This window comes from Aulostomus chinensis, chromosome 5 (genome assembly GCF_037954235.1).
Source record: "Aulostomus chinensis isolate RoL2024-O1b breed Wild chromosome 5, RoL_Achi_v1.0, whole genome shotgun sequence".
Lineage (NCBI taxonomy): Eukaryota > Metazoa > Chordata > Actinopteri > Syngnathiformes > Aulostomidae > Aulostomus > Aulostomus chinensis.
The window spans coordinates 27,167,424-27,189,847 of NC_141324.1; the positions used below are offsets into that span (position 1 = coordinate 27,167,424).

Below are 22,424 nucleotides of genomic sequence, written 5' to 3' on the forward strand. Positions count from 1 at the left end.
GCATAAGAACACCAATGTTCGACACTTTGTGATGATTATTTTTATTGTTTCAAGGATTTTACTTGAGGGTATTAAACAATCATTTGGGAAAATGTTTAATTTGAGAAAATGCATTTAGATTTTATTGACAAACACCAAGAAAACTACCTCAACTCATACTTATTTTATAACATTTGCGACTGCATTTCTATTAAATCAAGTTAAGGACTAATTGGGCTGTTCAGATTTGTTTTCTGCACTACAAGTTGTTGTTTGCTTGATCTTTTCTGAGCTAATTTTCCAGGTAACATACCTTACATTATATATCTACATTTGTGTTTTGTTATTCACTGAATCTTGCTTCATATCATACATCGTTATAATTTGCTTTAGAACTTCAAATTTCAGCAAAGTTTATTGTATTTTTAAAGGATGGGGCGGGGCCCTGTTTCATTTAACCGGAAAAGGGGCGGGGCCAGCTGTAACGTTAGCAACCACGCTGAGCGACAGGAACGGTTAATACTAATGTGACGGATCGCTCCATAAAATATGCCTGTTAATACACGCTGAATTTTTTTCCAGGGCTTTGGTTAGCATCGGAAATACCGAGGGAGCTTCGTTTGTTTATCTAAGGTAAGACCTGCCGTTATTTTCGACGGGGACTTGGCAGCTGCTGACTGGTGTCACTGAGGGATCGTCGGTGATCATATAATACAGGGACGTTAGCTGGCTAACACTAGCCAGTATGCTACTCGCTAATGGCTACCGATGGCTAACTTCCATTGTATCTCAGGTGTATAAATCCAAACGCCGGCGCTCCCCTTTACACCAGCACTTGTTGTTCGTACCTTGCAGAGCAAAAAGCTATGAAACGGATGACCCATTACTGTTAGCAGGATGCTAATGCTAACGGCGAGTGGTTGCTAGTCAGCCTGTGACGCTGTCAAAACCTCGCCTGCTTTTGACAGCTCAATTTGAGCAGGCCAAAGGCACATTTCACTGTATGTACCACGTCTTTACCCAACGCATACTAGTTTACCCAGGTAGTTGACAACATAGCCAAAGGAAGTGGAATTATATTCATAGCTTCCTTGTCTATTAAGCTAACTGGCATGTGACGTTACGTTTTTGACATAACAGCGAACACTTCCCTTTTGTGGGTGATAATATAGCGTACGTGCGCTGTTCCTAATGTTGATAAACGTAATATATTTGTTATCTTTTACAACATCCACTTAATACGGAACACCATGGAAACCGTCCCGTCTTGTAGGTGTCATGTCTACGGTCTTGTTCAGGTCAACGCCCAAACCCGGCTGCATCGCCTCTTTGTGCAGAATTAAACCTCCTGAATAATGATTGTGAGGGCAGAGTGGCACGGAGGGTTTGGATGAACCCGCTGAGATTGAGATCTCCCTGATCCTACTTGGATGGTGAAGCTGGTTAATTGGATTTTGCTGCTCTCTACTAGTTGTGAGAGTGACTGTTTACTGTTGCAGGCAGTGAGTTTGTTCATTTGACCTTTTGCCCAGAGGCGTCCCAGGGCCGTGGTTGTTGTAGTTGACAGTGAGGAAGGCATTCTTCTTTTATCTCTAGGTTTGCGTGTCTGGGAACTTAAGTGATAAGCAAGTTTGATTATTTACATGGAGCCACGATAACAGTCACCTGACGAAGAAAGAGGCAGGTTGACTTGTGTGAGCCTGAAGTCAACTTAGGAGCGGCTTCTGTTTGTTTGTGTTGGACGCTTAATTGACCTGCTGTTGCTGGAAATAGACGTACTTTGCATCCTTTCCTTTGCTAGGCAGGCGGTGTGCCTGCACTTAAGCACATTTCTGGACCTCTGACACATAACAAACAATTCCCCCACCAACTGTGAGCATGAAAATATCTGGAGGTGTGGAGTGTTGTGTTTGTATGCTTCTCCTCTCGTATCTGTTTGCCAGATGTCTGAGATGCCTGTTTGCAAGTCAGCGTCCTGTTATCTGAGCTTGTTTTGCCTGAGCTGTGACAGTCCGTGATGGGTTTGGCTGTGTCGGTGCAGTTGAAATGTCCTGGCACCAAAACATTTCATCACAGCCAGTACATCCTAACAACATGCAACCTCTGACCTGGATCACACTTGGCTGTCTTGCCCTGGCGTGGTCCAAAGCTGTGGTATCTCATGGTCGACAGTCTCATGAACACTTCATTGTCAAATTTCTCCAATTTTTTTTGGATATACATTAAACGAAGAGAGAGCGTAAAGCCAACATGATTTCCATGTAGCAAATGTGTTTTTGCTCCCCTCACATTCTCTTCATCGGCCAGTACAGCAAGAATCTGCTCGATTAACAATACCAAACAAATGTAGATGAAACTTAAAGGGACGCTTGGACATGTCTGTGTCCTACAGAGCTGACCAGTTCCATCATCTCTGTTGCCAGCATCTTAATTGCTTCTCTGACTAATCAATAGTTACAACCAGTAAAGGCAGCAAAATGAAATGGACATCATTAAGGAGAACAGAGATAAAGTCGCCCCCCCCCCCCCCCCCCCCACACACACACACACACACAATTTTATTTACAAAGGGGCAAGTCAAAGAGTAAACATTGTCTGGGGAACTTTCCCTGTGAAAGGTGCTCTGCAAGGCTTTTCTGCCTCTCCTGCCTGTGCACCAGAGTAGAAAACATGTTCTAGAATCCCACTTTGGATTCAAATGCAGATGTTTGCTCCTTTGACGCCTGCCACTCATTTCTCTTCAGACTAAATTAGCCGAGGATGAAGTTTGACTTCTGCGTCTCTGGATGCTGATGGTAGAATGTAAAATCTGCATTTGTAGTGTTTGTCTGTCACCTCGAGATGATCTCAATGATGTTAGCATCATGTCTTGTTGCTGCTCTGGGACTTGAGTTGAAGACGTGTGGCAGGCAGTGATTATAAAACTGGTATATGATGCTGCAGTAGCAGCTTCTGCTAAATATATTCTTATTTTGAACCAAAGATGGGTGTATTGTACTTCCCTGAGTCAGTGACCTGTTGAACGAATGACATAGCAATAAATCATCTTCATCATTCTACCTGGATATTGGATGCTCATCCTGTACTGCCCACGTTTGAGGAAGTAGCTCCACTATGAGTTAACACTGAAACTAAACTTTGTTTATTCAGACCAGGATTTTATGTTGATGATGACCCACAACTGACAAAGCTCGGACGGAATTGTGGTGCTATTATTGTACGAGTAAACTAGACCTGCAGTGACTCAGCAAGACCGGGGTTTGGTTTGTATTGTTTTGGTTTGTTTTGTTTTGGATTGGTTTTTGGGTTTTTTTTTGGGGGGGGGGGTCTCAGTGTTGGTTTGGATCATTTTTGATTTGTAGATTACAAAGAAGAAAAACATTCCCAGCATGTGACAGCGACGTACAGAGACCCTCAGAGCTGAAATGAATGAATAACATAACCATCCTCGCTGCTGTCTTTTGCTGTCATTTGTGGTCACCCGTTGGTGCCTGCGCTCAAATCTGTGCTTTCTCAGCAAGGGTGTAGGTCTTGAGCTGTATGTTTGAAGATGCACACAGGTCCACTTCTGTTTGTGTTTGGATCCAAACCAACACTGCTCATGTGCATGTTGAGCAGCTGTATTTTAACAGTTTGGTTTTGCACTCCTGATGTAAACACACTGATATTGTTTACAGTAACAAGGACTTCTTCCTCCGTAATCTCCAGCACCACGAGCACCAATCCTGCAGAGGTTTCATCGGTTGTAATGCTGCTCTCACTGACGTTGATCATGCACATTACCCACGTTTGTGCTCATTTGTTGGGTTAATCTCAGTGTAGGCTGTGCTTTCATGTCTTTCTGTCAAACTGAATAAAATCACGAGTTCTGACGGAGCTAGCGAGGCTCTCTGGAGTCAGAGCTTTGGTGATGATCAGAATTTACTCATTTTAGCTGTCTGCTTACAGATATTCATATGTTTTTATCACTACATCCTCTGTCAGTGCTCAAATCATTTCAGTCAGTTATTCAAACACTGCTGGTTCTTCATGAGATGTTAACAGCAGTGGCGTGATGATGTGTTGCTCAGTATGTAAGTGGCTGATAATGAGAAGAATTTGTCAGTCATGCAGGCATGGAATAACGTATGTCTTGTGCTGGTGACTCAGGTTACACCAGCGTACGTGTTTTGCATGTCCTCTTTCCTTGTTGGATAGATTCCATCATTGAGTGTCAAGTGTCAGATGCGGGCTTAATAAATGTTCCGCTTGTTTTTGTTCCCAGAAACTCAGGAAGTCATCTGTTGCAATTTGGATGTTCAATGTTGTGGTTCCTCTTTTTCTTTCTTTCCTAGCGATGCCACCAGCGTCCAGCTGTGACTGCCCCCACCTGGATTGTGTGGGGGAGATCACCAAGGAGGAACTGATTCAGAAATCTCATGTGAGTGCCTCTGTCTCATGACCTCACCCACTACTCCCAATTTACCTTCCTGTTACTAGGATTGTAATAAGTCATGGATTGTTCATTCACTAATTATGTCTTTGAAGCTTGATTTGTCATCATGGATGTAGCCCTCGTTTCATTCTAAAACGTGTGAAATCTTCCTATTTCATTAGGGCCAGTGTCAAGACTGTAAAGTTGGAGGACCTAATTTGTGGGCGTGTTTGGAGGTAAAACAGAACTAGCAACTCGTTTGTAAAACTAACACCTAAAACTCTGTCTCTTGCTGTGAAATAATTGATTATATTTTTATGTTGTTTTTTTTTTGTCCTTCTAGAATGGCTGTGCGTACGTCGGCTGTGGAGAGTCTCACGCGGACCACAGCACTGGCCACTCACAGGTGAGGTTCCTATGACCTTTCCAACCTTTTTTTCCGTGTAGAAGTGATGGTGCATGAAGATGATTGAGGTGGGGTTGTAACTTACGTTTGAGGTAGTCTTGAATTATAAAAGGATGTAAAGGAGGCGCAGATGGCAAGACAGGAATATCACTTCAGAGCCCCAGAAGCTGTGACTCGCAATAAAAAGTATTTTTAACATTTTTCTTCAAAAAGCCTGCGCGTGCATCTTTTTGAAGCGCATGTATTGTTAAAAACCATCATGAAGCCAGCTCCGTCTGCCTACATCTTCACCAACAGTGCGATTTCAGCAGTGGATCATCTATTATTAATTGCCATTCCTCAGGGAAGTGGGGGAGACTTAGTGGTAATGTCAGTTGCATGGTTACAGTATCTGCCCCTCCTGGCTCCTCTGAAGCCTCTCTTAGCCGACAGTGTCCTCGGTGTTTACTGAAGCCCCACCTCCAGCGCATTCAGAGCCAAGGGGGGTTAAAAGACAGGAGCAGGAATATGAAAGCAGACGTGAAATTTGCTCTACCAACTCATCTCTGTAGTCTGCAGAAATGGTCTTGAAATAAATGACAGGCAGTTAATGAATGAGCAGGATGCAGAATAAGATGCTGGTGTTACTTGACTGATTTTCAATGATATCGCCAGAGGATCCAGCTGCCCTGAGAGCGAAGGCTGTGTTTAATTAGTCTCATCTAGGCCTTAAAGGGACAAACAGTCAAACATCTTGACAAAGCAATGAGAAAGTTGATTATTGGATCAGATCTGAGGGATAAATGTGGGATAATAGAGGGCCTGTGAATGTCCAAATATGACTATGAACTTTGTACAAATATGTATGCTGCATTTGTTTCTCCTTGAAACTTGGAAGTAGGAACTGGCACCGGAATTCCAGTAGCATGTTGGGGGGAAAAAAACAAAACAGCACAAGTTGTTGCGTCTCAGACGTTGATAACAACACGCAAGGAAATGTTTTACGCTTATAAGCTGCAGCAACATGTCTACAGATAGAAGTTTGACACTGTGTGTGTGTGTGTGTGTGTGTGTGTGTGTGTGTGTGTGTGTGTGTGTGTGTGTGTGTGTGTGTGTGTGTGTGTGACTAAGGCTTACTGGGGCAAAATTAAGACTGAAGTGTTACAAATGGTATGTTGTGAAAGGGTTCACCCTTTGAAGAAGCTACTTTGAATTATGATCTCAAGTTTCGGTGGGAACATCCGGGTTTCCCAGTTGGAACTTTGACCTCAGGAAATTACCCACTTGGAACTCAGACGTTCTGACTGTGTCAAGCATGAAAAAACCCATTACATCCAAGCTCATTGGACTTCTGGAGGAAATTTTGAAAAAAGCAGGAATAGTCCAGTATGTAGCAGACAGACTGTGGGGTTGATGGCTGGAGATTTCTCTCTTGCCACTGACAGGATCTTCTGCAGGAGAGTTGTCTGTTGAAGCATCCTTGACTGTTGACGGTCAGAGAGGAAATCTTGACAGTGGAGTGTTTTTCTGTTTTGCTCCCAGAGCCAAACTGCTTTTTACACCAAAGAGAACACACTGAAGAATATGAAAGTTCTCCCCGTCTAACCTTTGAGCAGGACACAATCAGACAGGTTACACTACCTAATTTCCTCCAGTGTTTTCTTTGGATGTGGTAGGAGTGTGAGGTGTATCCTTAATTGTAACGACTTTAGGTGTCGTTTAGGTGTTTGACAGATATGAACTTATTTGCCCTCACAAAGCGTCACTAATTAATATTCAAGTTACAGAACATATAATAATAATCATAGTGCATAATACAATGAGGGCTAGTGCAAATCCTCTAAGCCCCATAAATCCAGCTTGTTATTAATGCTCCAGTGGCCATAGTACCCTTCATGAATGATTTAAACAGGAGGTTTCATTGCCGAGTTCAATCTGGTCCCCTCTGCCAGCTCTGTACCACTCTGCTCTGCCCCGCTGTGTGAGGTTTTTATGCAGCCTTGATGAATAATGCAGGGTGTGCTGGTCGGCTGCTGCTCACGTTCAGTCTCCTGTCGACCCGCCACACTGCTGGTGTTTGTCAGAACAGCAGTGGGTCAGCAGAACTTGGCCATGTTTCCACAGTAGCCTGTCCTGCTGCTCCCTTGCCTCTCTCCCTCACCCTGTATCCTGACTCATCCTGCTCTGAAGTAGTCCAGTTGATTTCATCTATACACAATCCTCGGAACCGCGGAACCAGTTATACAGAGAGCAGGTGGAATGAGGAGTTTAATGTCCATGTTTCTAAAATTTGCAAAGGTCTAAAAGGAGAGCTCATAGAAGAGTATGCCATCTTTGTCTGATTTTTTATTTATGTAGGATTTGCTTTAACGGGGCTTTTGTTGCAACAACAGCAATAACGAGCGTGTTTAGGGGGTCAAATTAGCTGTTTAAAGTGGCGGCGGAACCCGGACAGAATAATAAAAAAAAACATTACAATGATGAAGCCTCAATACCTTGTTTACATGATTGCTAGCTAAAATAAATTACATCAACCTCTTTTGGGGCATGGGACATTTGGACTTGACATTGCAGTAAAGGCAGAGTTGTAAATCCTAACATTGATTACGGCTGCGTCTTGTTTAGCTTGGCCAGTGTCAGAGTGCTGGTGGCGTGGAGGACGGCTGACTGGGAGGACTTTAATATGCATCTCCACGCATTTCCCATGACGACTTCCCTGCTCTACGTGCAGATAGACACCCACGCTACTTCTGTTTGCAACATTTTGAATTTGCACATTTACCAGCAACATCAACCAAGGATGTTGCATAAGACTGCACCTCGACTGGTGGTTGCAAAACAAACCCCACCCACCAGCGTTTATCAGATATTAACACCGCCTTCCTATTACAGCTTTTTTTTTATCATCCTGATTGACTCATTCTCAACTTTGTGCACAGGAGACGCGTCATAATCTGACTGTGAACCTGACCACACTTCGAGTGTGGTGTTACGCTTGCGGCAAGGAGGTGTTCTTGGAGCGTAAACTAGGCCCTCAGTCACTCCACTGCAACAACAAACCCCTCCCTCCTTCACAGAATGCTGCTCAGGTAAGAGCCCCTCTGTGTGTCGTCATGCTGTATTACACAAGATTGTTGTCACAGATACATTTAAAGTGCTGAGTCACAGAGGTCTGATGATGTCGCAGACCCTCAGATGTCAATAAACTTGGAATCAACTGGCATCAGCTAGTTGCTCCGTCGTAGTCCTGCAAAATGATGTCATCAGAGGTTTTTGTGGCATACAAGCATCACAACTTGCACCAAATTTCACAAGAATTTGCAGACTGAGATCTCCAAAAGACACTGATGATCAGGGTTTACTGCTTGGTTACATAACTCTGTGTTCTCCACATGTTTACAGGGCTGTGTTACAGTCAATATCAGTGTGAATTGTCAGGCAAACGAAATCTGGTCATTCATTCCCTAGATAAGATTTTTATGATGATGAGGTTTGTTTTTGCTGAACTCCAGAATAACAACCAGAGTCCTGGGAGCCCAACGTCCCTGAGGGTGCCATCTAACGGTGGCTGTGAAGACCTGGACATGGAGACAGAAGAAGAGGAAGAGCTACGTGCTAGGGGTTTGTGCCGAAACTGGACCTGTGTGTGTGGGTGTGTGTGTGTGTGTGTGTGCGGGTGCGTGCATGCATGCGTGTGTGTGCATGTGTGAATCGCGATGCTCCTCTCACTGTAACATCATTAACTCCAAATATGATGTCATTGTAAGTGTTGAATATATTTACAGGAACCTCACAGATTTTTCTAATCATTTTAATAATTCAAATCTTAATTTTTTCACAAAGCCACAGCTCAGTGCTTTGCAGCAGCCTCTCACCACTAAGTGCTTCAGTCTTTCTGGAGCGGCCAATGAAAGAATGTTTTCACAGTGAGACGCTGAACAAGTGCCACCAATGGCATATGTTATGTCAAACGTCCTGTGGTGTAGCTCAGGACCATTTTATTTTTAGTTTCAAATGCGGATCAAATGACTGTGAGATGGACTGAATCAGCTTTGTCTTTCCTCAGACGGCCGCTCATTTGAAACCAATCAGCTGTTTCTGTGTTTGTCGGGAAATTTAAAAAAAAAAATTCCTACAAAAGCTGATTTTCAAACCCTCCGTTGCCCATTTTTTTTCTTTCTAGTCATAAAAATATTGATTTTAAAAATGGAATTAGAAATGTAGAGGCTTTCTGGCTCTGGTTTTGAGCGGCTGGTTTTAATTTCCCTGGTGTGGTCTGTCTCCCTTCAGGCCTGACGGGGCTGAAGAACATTGGCAACACCTGCTACATGAACGCTGCCCTCCAGGCCCTGTCCAACTGGTGAGACCCGGCTTTGTGTTTACTGGCTCCTTACTGCCCCTCATCACCTCGCTGGCTCTTGTTCATTCATGTTGGGGCCCCACCGTTATGACCAAAATGATCACGATTATTTTGATTAATATTAAGGTGTAGATTATCAATAGCTATTCATGATTGATAGTACATTTATTGCACTTTCACATCTGATGCCTTCAAGAGGTTGAAACATTAGATTCCCTGAAAATGATGAATGTGCAGCACTCAGGCCCCTCCCATGCTACCATTTCTATCTGTTGAGGTGACACATGAGCCGGATATTCACAAGTACTCTATGAAGAGGTGTCAAGAAGGAACATTCAGTTTCTTCAGAGATTCAACTTCTCTGTTGAATGTCAAGCTGTGTGTCTCAAACCCTGCAGCCTCTGGGCCCAAGCATCAGGGATCAGGAAGTGTATTTTAAAGCATTGAACCGCAGAGCAGCCTGCTAACAGTTAGCATGTTCGCTCCAGGATCACAGTGTTTCCCTCTCCTTCAGAGCTGCGCAGTGTAACTTCAAATCAGTGTCACAATTATTTCCAACATTTACCTTGAATATGATTTATGAAGAATTATTTTATGCTGTCCTGATAATTCTCTGACAAGCTCTGTCGAGTAAATTATTTTGATTGATAATGCAATTGCTATTTGAGTCACAGTAATAGACAGAGTCATCAGTCCTGTGTCATTATTCACATGTTAATTGAAAGCCCTGTTGAAATGATGTTGATGAGTATGATTTGCAGGCTGGGATGTGGCTGCAGCCCCGCAGCGCTTTAGTTTGACATTCCTCTTTTAGCAAAGGCCATTATGTGATTTTAAGAACGTTTCGATGAACCATTCAGCCAAATCTTTGTGACAGTTGTCTTCGTTAATCTTGACTTGTATTGATATAGAATTCATTTCCCAGCCGCGCTCTCTCGGCTTATCTCCATCTCAGCTGCTGATGAATACACAGAGAAACTCCACACAGTAACATAGAAGCCCTGCAACCAACCAGTGTTTGGGGTGTGGAAATGCAGTGATTGATTGGTCAGGTATTGGTTTAGGGAGTGCGTGGGTGAAGCACCCATTTGAAACACCAGTATCACTCGATCATGTGAATTCAGTTTCAGTCGTAATTCATGCTTCAAGTTAGTAGCCAATTTCTATTTTATTCACTACCTGCCGCTTCTTGTTGAATGCGAGCAGCGAATGTTGTGATGCTCATTTGGGAGAGTGATATTTGAGTCGAATTGCTGCAGTGCAGCATTTTAAAAGGCAGAAATGGCCTTTTGTGCTTCCCTGTAGGGTCTTGTGTTACAAATGATTATCTCTCTCCGTTCCTATTCCTCCTCTCCTCCTTTTTCTCTGCCCACTATGTCCCTTTATCTGTCTCCTTGTATCGTTTCTCATTGTTTATTGCCAACCCTTGAGTCATTCTATGTGATTGGACTGTTGGTGCGGTCATTTAAATCAACGCAGATCCATTTTTAATGGAAAAGCAAACTATCTTCTCATTTACGATCTACCCAGAGGCTGCCAAAATTTTTTACATTAAACTAATGACGCCTAGTCAGTAAGTCAAAATGGGAAAAAGATGTGGGTCAAAATTTGCAATCTAAATTACATTCCATAAATAGGAGGAATTGAGTCACTCAGCTACAGAAGGAGGGACCTTTTCTGGAACTTTCCTTTGATGCATGTTATTCTTCTAGTTCCTTTTAGTTAGTGTTGGATCATTATTTAGTTTGAAGGACTTTCTCTTGCCAAGGGAAGGCAGCACTCAATGTCTTATTCATTCTGCAGTTTGTCTCTCTCTCACTAATTCCTGTCCTGTGTGTCCCCTCAGCTGTTTTTCTTTCCAACTATTTGCAATGTCCTTCAACTCTCAGCTGTTTGTGAAGCTTTCTTGCATGAACCAGTTCCCCAGGGAGTGAATCAGACAAGTGGAAGACAGTATTGTGTAGAAATCCCGCACTTTGACCTCTGGAGTGTTTGTTGACTTTGTTCCCTAGAAGAGTCTTACTGCAAAAACACATTCAATGAATCGATTTTAACACACATTAACATAACAGATCATAAAATAAAGTAATCTTGAACTTCATTGTTTTTTTTTATCTGCAACACATGCAGATTTTCAGAATTAGCTGCTGCATTACAAGCTCATTACAAGCTTTTTGGTTGTAGTATTCGTAGCAAAAATACCTCTTCTGATGTGGGTTGACAGTAAAGGCACCTTTGGTTCCTACTTGATATTCAGTATTTATTCTTCTTTCCATTGCAGCCCACCCTTGACGCAGTTCTTCCTTGAATGCAGCGGCCTGGTGAGGACGGACAAGAAGCCTGCGCTCTGTAAAAGCTACCAGAAGCTCGTGTCTGACCTGTGGCACAAGAACAGGTAGACTTTTTTCACCTTCCAGTTGTCGTGCAGGTCACTTTTCCTTGAGAAACCCGTCCATACTCACTAACAACCTCAGCTGATGGTCAGAGGGATCCGCTTGCTTCTTTTTTAGAGCTAAATAAAAAAAAAGAATCACCTCAGACGGATCCTGGTTGCACATCAGCTCAACATTCTCAGCCAAACTTGCATCACATCTAAGCAGCTGCTCTGACGTCATGCTTTGTGTTTTGTCACATTGCAGACTCTCTTATGTGGTCCCAACCAACTTGTTCCAGGGGATCAAAGCCATAAACCCAATGTTCCGAGGGTATTCTCAGCAGGTGGGTGTTCCTCCCAGATGATGAAATCTGATCATGACTTGTGCACATGTGCGAGTACAGTCACGCAGTCGGGTGCACTGGCGTGTTTTTGTGATGGTGCTTCATTTATATCCAGGGTTAGGGATCTTTTGAATTTAATGATTCACATTATTCTTTAAGAGCTGTTAACTGAGCTAAATTGTATAATTAAATCATTATGTTGCATAAATATAAACATGTGTCCAAGCAGGAGTGGGGGCCAAATGTGGATTCAGTGATCGACACCAAGCTGCACTCAAACACATAAAGCAAATGTATGAGCAGAAGGTGTGTTCACGATGGGTGCAGCTCAGCAGCTCTCGTTAGGAGGCTGCTATCGGCTCCGTGACGCTCGACAGTTTTCTCTTCTGTTAGCTTGCCCTTGATGACCCGGTGCTGATGATGACACACTCAGGCTCACAGGCAGACACCACAAGGCATCTAAAAACCGTGCAGATGTACACTGACACAGTGCTGTCTGACGTGTTTGTGTTCACATGCACTATTTTTCATATTTTTGTGGTGCAACACAAAAATGTGAATAAAACACACTCTATTGCGTGTATGCACGACAGCTCCCTGGAGCGGACAGCCGTGTTACATCCTCATGTGCTTGGTTTGCAGTGCCACATCTGTTACTATACCTGAGAACACCCTCTGTGTTTAAGGTGCATTCAGGAACCGTTCAGCAAAATCCAAATAGATGTTGTTTTTTATGGGTGCCAATCATTTGATTTCTACTGCCTGCTCAAAAATGGATTATATCAAAATGTGGTACATTCTTATTTTCTTTCTGCATTGGATGAGTCATCACTTTATCATTGTATTGTATATAGTATCATAGATCATAGGGCAAGCATGTCATACAAAAAAACGTGCGTGTCACACTTTGACAACCTGAACTGAATTGTTTTAAGCCTGACACTCAGCCGTCTCAGCTCTCCAACTATAATGATGACGACATTAAACATGATTTATGTTGTACCTTTTATAACAGCACAATAAAACCACCCCACAGCAATTGAGGTTACAGAGAATGAGAGGGACTGAAGTTCAGCCTCTTCTTTTCTACTCTGTTTTCTCTTTTCCTTCACAGAAATGACATTAGCTCCAGCTCAAATCACTTTTAGATGGAAACCTTTGCTTGCCAACACTAACTCAGAGCTGCTGACTTTCATACACACACACACACACACACACACACACACATGCAAATGCTCACATTAAACTTGAAGTAAATAGTTTGACATGATTCCAAGTGGGGCTTAGAAGCAAAGGTTTGTGTAGGTATCAGTGATTTCAAAGGAGCTTTTACTAAAGCACATTGTTTCTTTGTGCTGTGCCTGTAAATAAGAGAGTTATAAGCCAGAATCTTCAAATGATAAAAGGCTGTGTTTCCTCTTGGCTTGCCAGTGTTTGTTCAGCGGATTTAGCTGAGAAACACTCATTTGTCACGCCATGCTGGGCTGCACAGCCGTGGAATTAGCTTTGCTATGAATTAAGTTAACATTCCAGGTCTTTGGAGAGGAGAGTTCATTCAGCTTGAGAGGGAGATTGGATTTCTAGAAGCTCATTAAGTTTGATTACACATTCATGAGCATTTGGTTTCGGATTTTATGATGAAGTCGTGGGATAAACAAGGAGGTGAAGTGTTTCTTGTTGGTCATTTGGAAACTTTGTGAAAGCTTATACCCAAGTAGAATAAATGCTGCTTTATATTTTAATGTGCCTTTCAGGGAGAGGAATTATTTTTTTCCCCACAAACCACTATGACCAAAATAACTGTCAAGAACATCTCAGCAGTTACCAGCTAGAACAAATTTTCTGTTTCACCCATGATTTAAATGCTAAAAGTGAATCTCCTTGTGTTCATCCCTGCATGGCCTCCAGGACTCTCAGGAGTTTTTACGCTGCTTAATGGATCAACTTCATGAGGAGCTGAAGGAGACGCTGCCTGAGCCTTACGACCAGTCCAGTGGCATCACAGTGGAGGACAGCCTGGAGGAGGACAACCACAGCCAGTCAGACAACGACTTCCAGTCCTGCGAGTCCTGTGGGAGCAGCGAGCGGGCTGATAATGAGGTGCAGGGTGGGATCGTGCAGATGGACGACACCAACGAGGCAGAGATGCTGATTCCGGAGCAAGATGAGATCCAGGCCAACAGGGAGTGGCAGAAGGAGAAGAACATGATTAATGACATTTATCGCTCCGGGGTTAATGTTGTTATGGGTGGAAGCACTGGGGCAGACATGGACAAAGACGTTGACACCACTGCTGAGAACACGCCCATTATATGCAGTCAGGGTCACATCAAGGTTCAGAGCAGAACATCAGGTGATTAGAAGGAGATGCTGAACTTGGTGACATTCAACATCTGATTTATGCCTCTCTGATTTTTGGCTTGTTCTCTACCAGATTCCTTCCCAGACATTCAAATGTCCAACATCACAAGACCACAGAGTCCAGTCCCCATGGAGGGACATATTTCCAAAATGTCCAGCAGCCCACCCAAAGCCGCCTCAGGCTGGCCCAGCCTTAACCCTGCACTCAAGAAAGGTACAGCATTTGCTTGCCGGAGCCTAGTAAGTGGATTAGGCTGCTTAATCTGTGGCAGCATATCATAGTCAAAGCTTAAAAAGTCACAGTGCTGGCAAAGTACTTTATCCCACGTCTGTTTTTGCTGACTTTTGAATGTGTGTGCACAATTCTTACATCTCTCTCTCTCTCTCTCTCGCTGCCTCTCCACAGCAGTGACCACATTCTCCCCACCAAAGACCAAGCGCCAGAAGAAATACCGCAGCGTTATCTCGGATGTGTTCGATGGGACCATTGTCAGTTCTGTTCAGTGCCTCACCTGTGATCGGGTCAGTGTTGGAATTGTTTTTGGAAAGGGATTCCGAGAGGAAAACCCATTAGAGAATGGGACACTGGAACAGAAGTAGTAGAGAGCTGCAGGGTTGGCTTATTTTTCAGGCCAAAACAGAGGTCAGCATCACCATGGGTTCCCTTGACCAAAAGCCAATGGCATTTTAAGTGGGATTTTGTCAAAAAAAATGTCTGTGGGAAACAAATTCATAGTTATTTGCCAAAGATTATTTCAACAAATGAACACCATTGTCTGACATCTGATTGGTAAATGCAGTCGCCATGAGTTCAAAGCTAATGTCATGGAAAGGAACTTTATTATGGAGGCATGACCTGAACATCACGAACACTAGTGTGAAATGGTGGTGACAACTTCTGTCCCAGTTAGCCACTTGCTTGATATTTTTAAGTCGCAATAACTTTAATGCAGTAGAAATAAACATTCTTTAGCTTGCATTAACCACTGACCTGATTTCAGGAACTGAACCAAAAATCCCCTTGACTTGTGGAACAAAGAACCACACGTTCAACAACGCTAACAGATATACAGGCTTCAGGACTTGTTGCCGCACTGCTCTGGTTGAAGCTCCTAAAAATGGAAGGTTGTTGAAAGATGCTCAGCTCTGATGTCTCCATGCACTGCTGATGGGTTTTAGCTCACCTGTCATGAGACAAGTTGTGAAATTTGGGCTGCAAAAACAGTAACGTTGAGGGACACATGCAAAACCCTTAACTGTGAGGAAAAAAAATATCTTCAAACCAGTCAATTCTACTGTGGAGGTGAACAAAGGAGGCTTGACTGTTTTGGTGTTGTGTGGTTGTCAGGTGTCCGTGACTCTGGAGAATTTCCAGGATATATCGTTGCCCATCCCAGGAAAGGAGGACCTGGCCAAGCTCCACTCCTCCACCCACCAGACCTCCCTGGTAAAAGCTGGCTCCTGTGGGGAGGCTTATGCACCGCAGGGCTGGATTGCCTTTGTCATGGAATATATCAAGAGGTGTGTTGATTCCGTTCATTCCACTATGCTGTACATTCATTAATTTTCCAATTCTTTAGCAGGTTTCCTTTAATGGCATAATCTGATACTGGCAGCGAAGCCTTTTTAAGTGTCAGTTTTCTACAGTCATCATAACTTCCAAGGTCACTCAACTGCTGAGTTTTGCAAATGTCATTTTCTTGAACGTTTTGCATTAATTTGCTTTGCTCCTCTTGTTCAAAGTTCTCTGTCTGTTTCTATTTTTAGTTGGTTCTGGGGTCCAGTAGTTACGCTACAAGATTGCCTTGCAGCTTTCTTTGCTAGGGACGAACTCAAAGGTGAGCAAGCGGATGCCAAATTGTTCTCCTATTGCAAAAAGTAACATTAGTGTTTGAGGATTTTAACTGTTGGTGTTTTTTATGTGTTCTAGGAGACAACATGTACAGCTGTGAAAAATGCAAAAAGTGAGTGACTAATTTCATATATGCAGGATACTGAACTATGAATTTGTTTCACAGATCTTACAGCTGCAAATCGTCTGTAACTGTAATCGTTGACATTCTTTTTCATTTTTTTTCCCTCTTAGGTTACGAAATGGAGTGAAATTTTGTAAAATGCAAAGCTTGCCAGAGGTATGCAGATAAATCTCCTAATTCATGTTTGAGAAAAATCCCCAAATTTGTCGCTGTAATGAAAATATTTTCATGTGTTTCTTTGTTGTAGATTCTCTGTATCCACTTAAAACGCTTTAGACATGAACTAATGTTCTCCACAAAGATAAGCACCCATGTCTCCTTCCCGCTCGAGGGCCTCGACCTGCAGCCTTTTCTGGCCAAAGACAGCTCCGCCCAGACCACCAACTACGACTTGTTGTCCGTCATTTGTCACCACGGCACTGCCAGCAGTGAGTGGGCGTGGCTTCCTGAATTCTCCAGCCTCTAGAAAAATGTCACATGTTCTTGTTATGGACTAACCCCTCCTGTGCGACCCCCAGGTGGCCACTACATTGCCTACTGCAGGAATGACGTGAACAATCTGTGGTATGAATTTGATGACCAAAGTGTTACCGAGGTCTCGGAGTCTTGTGTCCAGAATGCTGAGGCTTACGTGCTCTTCTATAAGTAAGCATCACGCTAGCTTTGAATATTCACTTCCATGTAGAACCCATTCAGCATTAACTGTTTAAAGGAACTCACCAACTTTGATTGAAGTCTGTTTATTTGTCATGCTCCCCAGTGCCAAACAAGATAGAGACCCCTGCCTCTTCTGTGTGCATTGGATAGCACAGAGACCACCTGACTGCTAGTTAGCTTAGCACAAGGACCTCAGCTCCACAATGCAGCACAGAGGAGAGAGGCATATCTGCTGTAGCTTCAAGTCTATCTGTGGGGAGGATAGCAAATAGGCACAAAATTGTCGTATTCCTTTAAGATTCAGTGACGTGGATATAAGTTGCCTGCTTTTAATTTTCATCTCAAATTTTAAATCTTACATTTGTCAACTGAGCGGCAATGGTCTGTGTTCTGCTTCTGTCATAGAAAGAGCAACGAGGATGCGCTGAAAGAACGTAGGAGAGTGTCAGGCTTGTTCAACATGATGGAGTCCAGCCTCCTGCAGTTTTACATTTCTCGCCAGTGGCTTAACAAGTTCAAGACCTTTGCTGAGCCAGGGCCCATTTCCAATGACGACTTCCTGTGTTCGCATGGAGGTCTGTATGAACACGCCATTTTCTCAATGAAAGCTGACAGAGGTCAAAGTGTCTCAAACCAGAGATTGTTTTTCTTGCCCCGCTGCCCAAACAGTGCGTAGTAGCTGTTAGTACGACCTCTCCTAACACAGGTTTTGCCTGTTATCCTCACTAGGGATTTGCGGGTTTGACAAAGACTACAGTGTGTTACCTTCACAACACAGCCGACTTCAAAGGGGGCTTTACTTCTCTTTGTGCAGATGATCCTTCGTTCTTATTTTATTTTGAGAATAGGAAGGGATTCTGAATGGGTTTGTGCCAGTCAAAATCCTTTCTTTTCAAGCCTCAATTCAGGCATAGCTTAGAATGATAGAATTTAAGAAATAAGTAGGAAAAAAATGTTAATGTATGATGGCAGCTGTTAGACCGTAGTGGCTGTGAATCATGTGTGTCACAGTGAAAATACGCTCCCACAGCTCCTTACCTCTTTTATTCGGAGCACCTTTACTTGGGTGGAGAGGTACCTAAGTAGGGATGTGATCAGTGCAGTGAAACCTGGGCTGTTTTGCGGTAGCCGTCACTCGTCTTGTTTGATGAAGGCAATGCTTTTTTTAACGCATTACAAACAATGTACATTTATTAGGCATGCAAAGTATTTATTAGGACATCTGGCTCTTTGAAGGTTTTCTGGCAGCAAATAAAAAGGGTTACAACACATGGCAAATGTAACGTAACACACATATTAAAACACACAGAATGGAATGAGTCATTCTGTGGAATAGAATTGTTCATTGATTCATCTTTAAAGGATTTCCTCTCGGTATCTTGTCACAATTCTTTCTATAGTGTAGAAGTCTCACTGGCTGTTGGCTGCTTCTGGGTTCTAATGAAAGCCAGATTGTTATGCCCTTGGGATTCACCATATTGCACTTTTACTATCAACTTGACTTGAAGTTGTTGGCCTTTAATATTTAGCAAGTGTTATTGTTCTAAATCCCAGCTGTGCAGTTTTCCTCATCTTGATCAGCTCGCCTCAATCCAGCCCCTCAGCTCCTCCTCTGTCCAAACCCAGCCATAAACGCCCACTCTCATGGGGTTGGCCAACCTCCTGAAGCCTGCTGAGGGGCAGCACCCCTGGATTTCATGGGTTTGCTGTAGTGCGTGAAGCAGATGTCTATATACAGACAATCACGATGAGCTGATGGCAGCTCAACATTCAAGTATAAAACCAAACCTTAGAAACAGAGTCCAAAGAGCATTTAGAAAGCATCTGTCATTATGACATACAAGGGAAGGAATAGTAGCCCCCCTCTAAGGACCTAAATAACAATAATTATTTTTAGTTATATACTTCCTTCCTCTATCCTGTGTCCCACTACAGGAGGTTATCCAAGCATGAGAGGTTGCGTAGGGACATCAAAACAGCTTCAGCGACAGTGGTGGTGCTCTGTCACCATTGTTCCCACCCTTTTTTTTGGCTTGTGACTCACTGCTACACGTGTGAAAATTATAGCGGCTATATATTTTTTAATTAGATCATTCAGTTGGAAGTATTTTTAGTCTACAATATTTAACTAAGCCAGCTTCCATGCCTGGGGGTCAGACAGCCGAGGCCCCCGCCTTGGACTGCCACCCAAGCCACAATGCCCTCTTGATATATTCCATGACAAAGGCAATCCAACCCTGCGGTGCATAAGCCTCCCCACAGGAGCCTGGAGGACCTTTACGGTTCCTCCTATGGGTGGTGGGTCCAAAGGAAGACGAGTTCATGTCTCCTTTTCGGGCAAGGCCCAGCCACCAGCACTCACCATCGAGCCCCTACCCTGGGCCTGGCTCCAGGGCGGGGCCCAGGTGCCCCTCCGGGCTGGGTACACAAACTCCTTGATCTTCTTCTTTTCTCCATGAGGGGTCTGTTGAATCGTTCTTTGTCCTGCCCTTCGCCTAGGACCAGTCTGCCTTGGGAGACCCTACCAGGGGCAAAATGCCCCCGACAGCATAGCTCCTAGGGTCACTAGGGCACTCAAACTCCTCCACCACGGTAAGGTGACAGTTCCAGGTGGTGAAGAGGGAGCTTAGCCAAAAGGCAAGGCTCTCGATTTACCGGTCAATCTACGTTCCAACCCTCACCTATGGTCATGAGCTTTGGGTAATGACCGAAAGAACAAGATCCTGAATACAAGCAGCCGAAATGAATTTCCTCCGCAGGGAGGCTGGGCTCTCCCTTAGAGACAGGGTGAGAAGCTCAGTCATTCGGGAGGCGCTCAGAGTAGAGCTGCTGCTCCTCCATGTCGAGAGGAGTCAGTTGAGGTGGTTCGGGCATCTGGTGAGGATGCGCCCTGGACGCCTCCCTTGGGAGGTGTTCCAGGCATGCCCAACCGGGAGGAGGCCTCGAGGCCGACCCAGGCCACGCTGGAGGGATTATATCTCTCGGCTGGCCTGGGAGCACGTCGGGATTCCCCCAGAGGAGCTGGTGGAAGTGGCTGGGGAGAGGACAGTCTGGGCTTCCTTGCTGAGACTGCTGCCCCCACATCCTGGACCAACCGGATAAAGCGGAGGATGACGACGATGAATATTTTATTAAAGACAAACGTCAGGAAATATGAAGTATTTTTAGAGCAGAAGTATTTGTTTTTAGTCCTGTGTACTATCTTGCGGTACCCATATTGTGAGAAATAACACCACTATTACCTTTTAAGATTGTATTTCTAATGCCGGATGGATGTTCTGCTTTATTTTCTCAGGGGTTCCACCCAACAAAGCAACATACATTGATGACCTGGCTGTTATGCTGCCACAGAACGTGTGGGATCACCTTTACAGCAGGTACATTGAGTAGCCAGCTGTGAGACTCTCTGGATCTGTGGTGTAATTTCCTTTTGAAATGTTAATTTCAACTGTGTGAGTGAATGGACGGGGACCTCTTTGTGTAGGTATGGAGGTGGACCAGCTGTCAATCACCTGTACGTTTGCCACACGTGCCAGATCGAGATAGAGAAACTGGAGAAACGACGCAAGTCAGAGCTGGACATGTTTGTCAGGGTAAGCTTTGTCTTCTGGCCATCACCATATGGGTCGAACAGAGGCAGATGTAGTAGAAACTGGTGTGAGTGATTTAAAAGGGCCATTGTGTGTCTGCCAGCACTCACAAGTCTATTCCTCTAGTCTATTTAACTAGTTGATAGGCTGCATTTGTTGCTGCTCTTCACCCCAGCGGGCAATGAGAGGTGTGAGTCCGATGAAAGCCTTATCATTAATGCATTGGGACAGATGCAGCTGTTATTGTCTGCTCAGTCAGCCCACTCACACAACGGCTGCCCAGAGGGAGAGATGGATGTTGAGTGTTAGAGAGAGAAAGAGAGAGAGAAAGAGAGAGAGAGAGCGCTTCAGGAGGAACAGGTACATTCATTTCCAAGAAAGATGAAATTTGGTGCGGAGTATTCTGAGGACTGTCCTCTAATTGCAACAACTACCGGAGAGAATGGATTTAGTTTCTGTCTCCTCTTGATCCTTTCATCCTCACTTATTTATTTTTATTGTGTCCCCCCCCACCTCAATCCTCACCCCTTCTCCTGTTTCTCCTCCCCATCCCGTCACTTTCTCACTCCTCCCCCATTTCCTCTCTCCGTCTCCTCCCTCCACTGTAGCTGAACAAGGCGTTCCAGGAGGAGGAGTCTCCAGTGGTCATATACTGCATCAGCATGCAGTGGTTTCGTGAGTGGGAGGGCTTTGTCAAAGGAAAAGACAACGGTAATTGGACAGAGCTTTTGCCTTTCCACCCACAATCCTGCTTAAATGTCTCATTAGAAAGTTAAATACTCGTCACATGACAGTTGCTAGTTCAGCTTGATGTCAAACACTTGTGAGCAGGGAGGATTTATTGAGGTTTATTGCTGGTTTTTGGGTAATTCTTTTGAAACAGTTGGCATTTGTCAATTCTGTATATTTTTGTAGGAGGGGGAAAAAAATCAGCAAATAATTTTTTTTTTCTATAGAACATCCAGATTCTCTTGTTACAAGAAACAGCTTGGGTTCAAAAGAGGCTGCGAAGTCCCAGTTCTTCTCTTGATTTATCTTCAAAGAGCTTGCCTCAGTCCCTTGAGTCAAGTTTCCCTCCTGCAACAGCAAAATGAAGCGTCAGAATTCATTTCATTTTTATTCCTCTTGTTCTCATTTTTTGGCTCTGCTCCCTTTGTATTGTCACATCTATTTATAACTGCTTACATCCAGCACGTTTTCAGACATTTTTTTTCCAGTGACTTCTGCTCCTCTAATATTTGTTTTCCCTCTGTTCAAAGTGGGGAGCAGAAATTGCTTTTAAATGTGACAAAAACATTTGACACATTAGCATCATTGCCCTTTGAAACTTTTAGGATTATATCTCTAAAGAATGCATGTGCGTTCTTGTGTGTGTAACAAATCCTTTTTCCTTCTTTTTAAGATCCTCCAGGACCCATTGATAATTCCAAGATAACAGTAAACAAGAATGGCCATTTAACGCTCAAACAAGGTACTAGTAGTGTTTACTTATTGCTAAAATTAAACAAAAACTACGTAAACTGAATAATCACAAAGATTGCTATCATATAAAAATGAATGTCCTTTTCTGGTCAGAGCAAGTCCATCACAGCTTTAGTTGATTGTAATAATGTCCTAACTGCGTGTAACTAAGCGTGTGCTTGCCGTGACTCTGCAGGAGCGGACTCGGGGCAGATCTCTGAAGAAACGTGGAACTTCCTCCACTCGATTTACGGCGGCGGGCCCCTAGTCACGGTTCGACCAAACATCAACCACCAGGAGGCAGAATCATCGCAGTCGGAGGAGAAAATAGAAGTGGAGACGCGCTCTGTTTAATCCAGCACTCAGAAGCAAACAGCAAAAAAAAGAAAACATTGAATAAATGAAAAGCCTTTTTATTTTGCACTTGACTTTTATTTCAAAAGCATTCAAGCAAAGGACCTCATCTTTACTGCTACACGACAGCCTTTGACAGCTGAGCAAGGGAATTAACGATATCTGAAGA

General features: G+C 43.7%; 1 protein-coding gene across 2 annotated transcripts; it reads left to right on the forward strand.

Moving 5' to 3' along the window:
- The first annotated feature begins 451 nt into the window (after positions 1-451).
- usp33 (ubiquitin specific peptidase 33) lies at positions 452-22,322 on the forward strand. Of its 2 annotated transcripts, none has more exons than XM_086204337.1 (24): positions 452-612; positions 4,314-4,399; positions 4,576-4,629; positions 4,737-4,799; positions 7,718-7,867; positions 8,291-8,399; positions 9,069-9,138; positions 11,420-11,533; positions 11,778-11,856; positions 13,765-14,209; positions 14,291-14,431; positions 14,624-14,739; positions 15,566-15,738; positions 15,985-16,055; positions 16,148-16,181; positions 16,304-16,349; positions 16,441-16,621; positions 16,712-16,838; positions 17,256-17,425; positions 20,146-20,227; positions 20,335-20,443; positions 21,049-21,151; positions 21,843-21,911; positions 22,098-22,322. In XM_086204337.1, exons 2-24 carry the CDS (start codon positions 4,316-4,318, stop codon positions 22,253-22,255), a joined length of 2,748 nt encoding a protein of 915 aa, XP_086060463.1. In that variant the 5' UTR covers positions 452-612; positions 4,314-4,315; the 3' UTR covers positions 22,256-22,322. The 2 variants fall into 2 exon arrangements, with proteins under 2 accessions (XP_086060463.1, XP_086060464.1); XM_086204338.1 differs by having other exon boundaries at positions 14,627-14,739.
- The last annotated feature ends 102 nt before the right edge of the window (positions 22,323-22,424 follow it).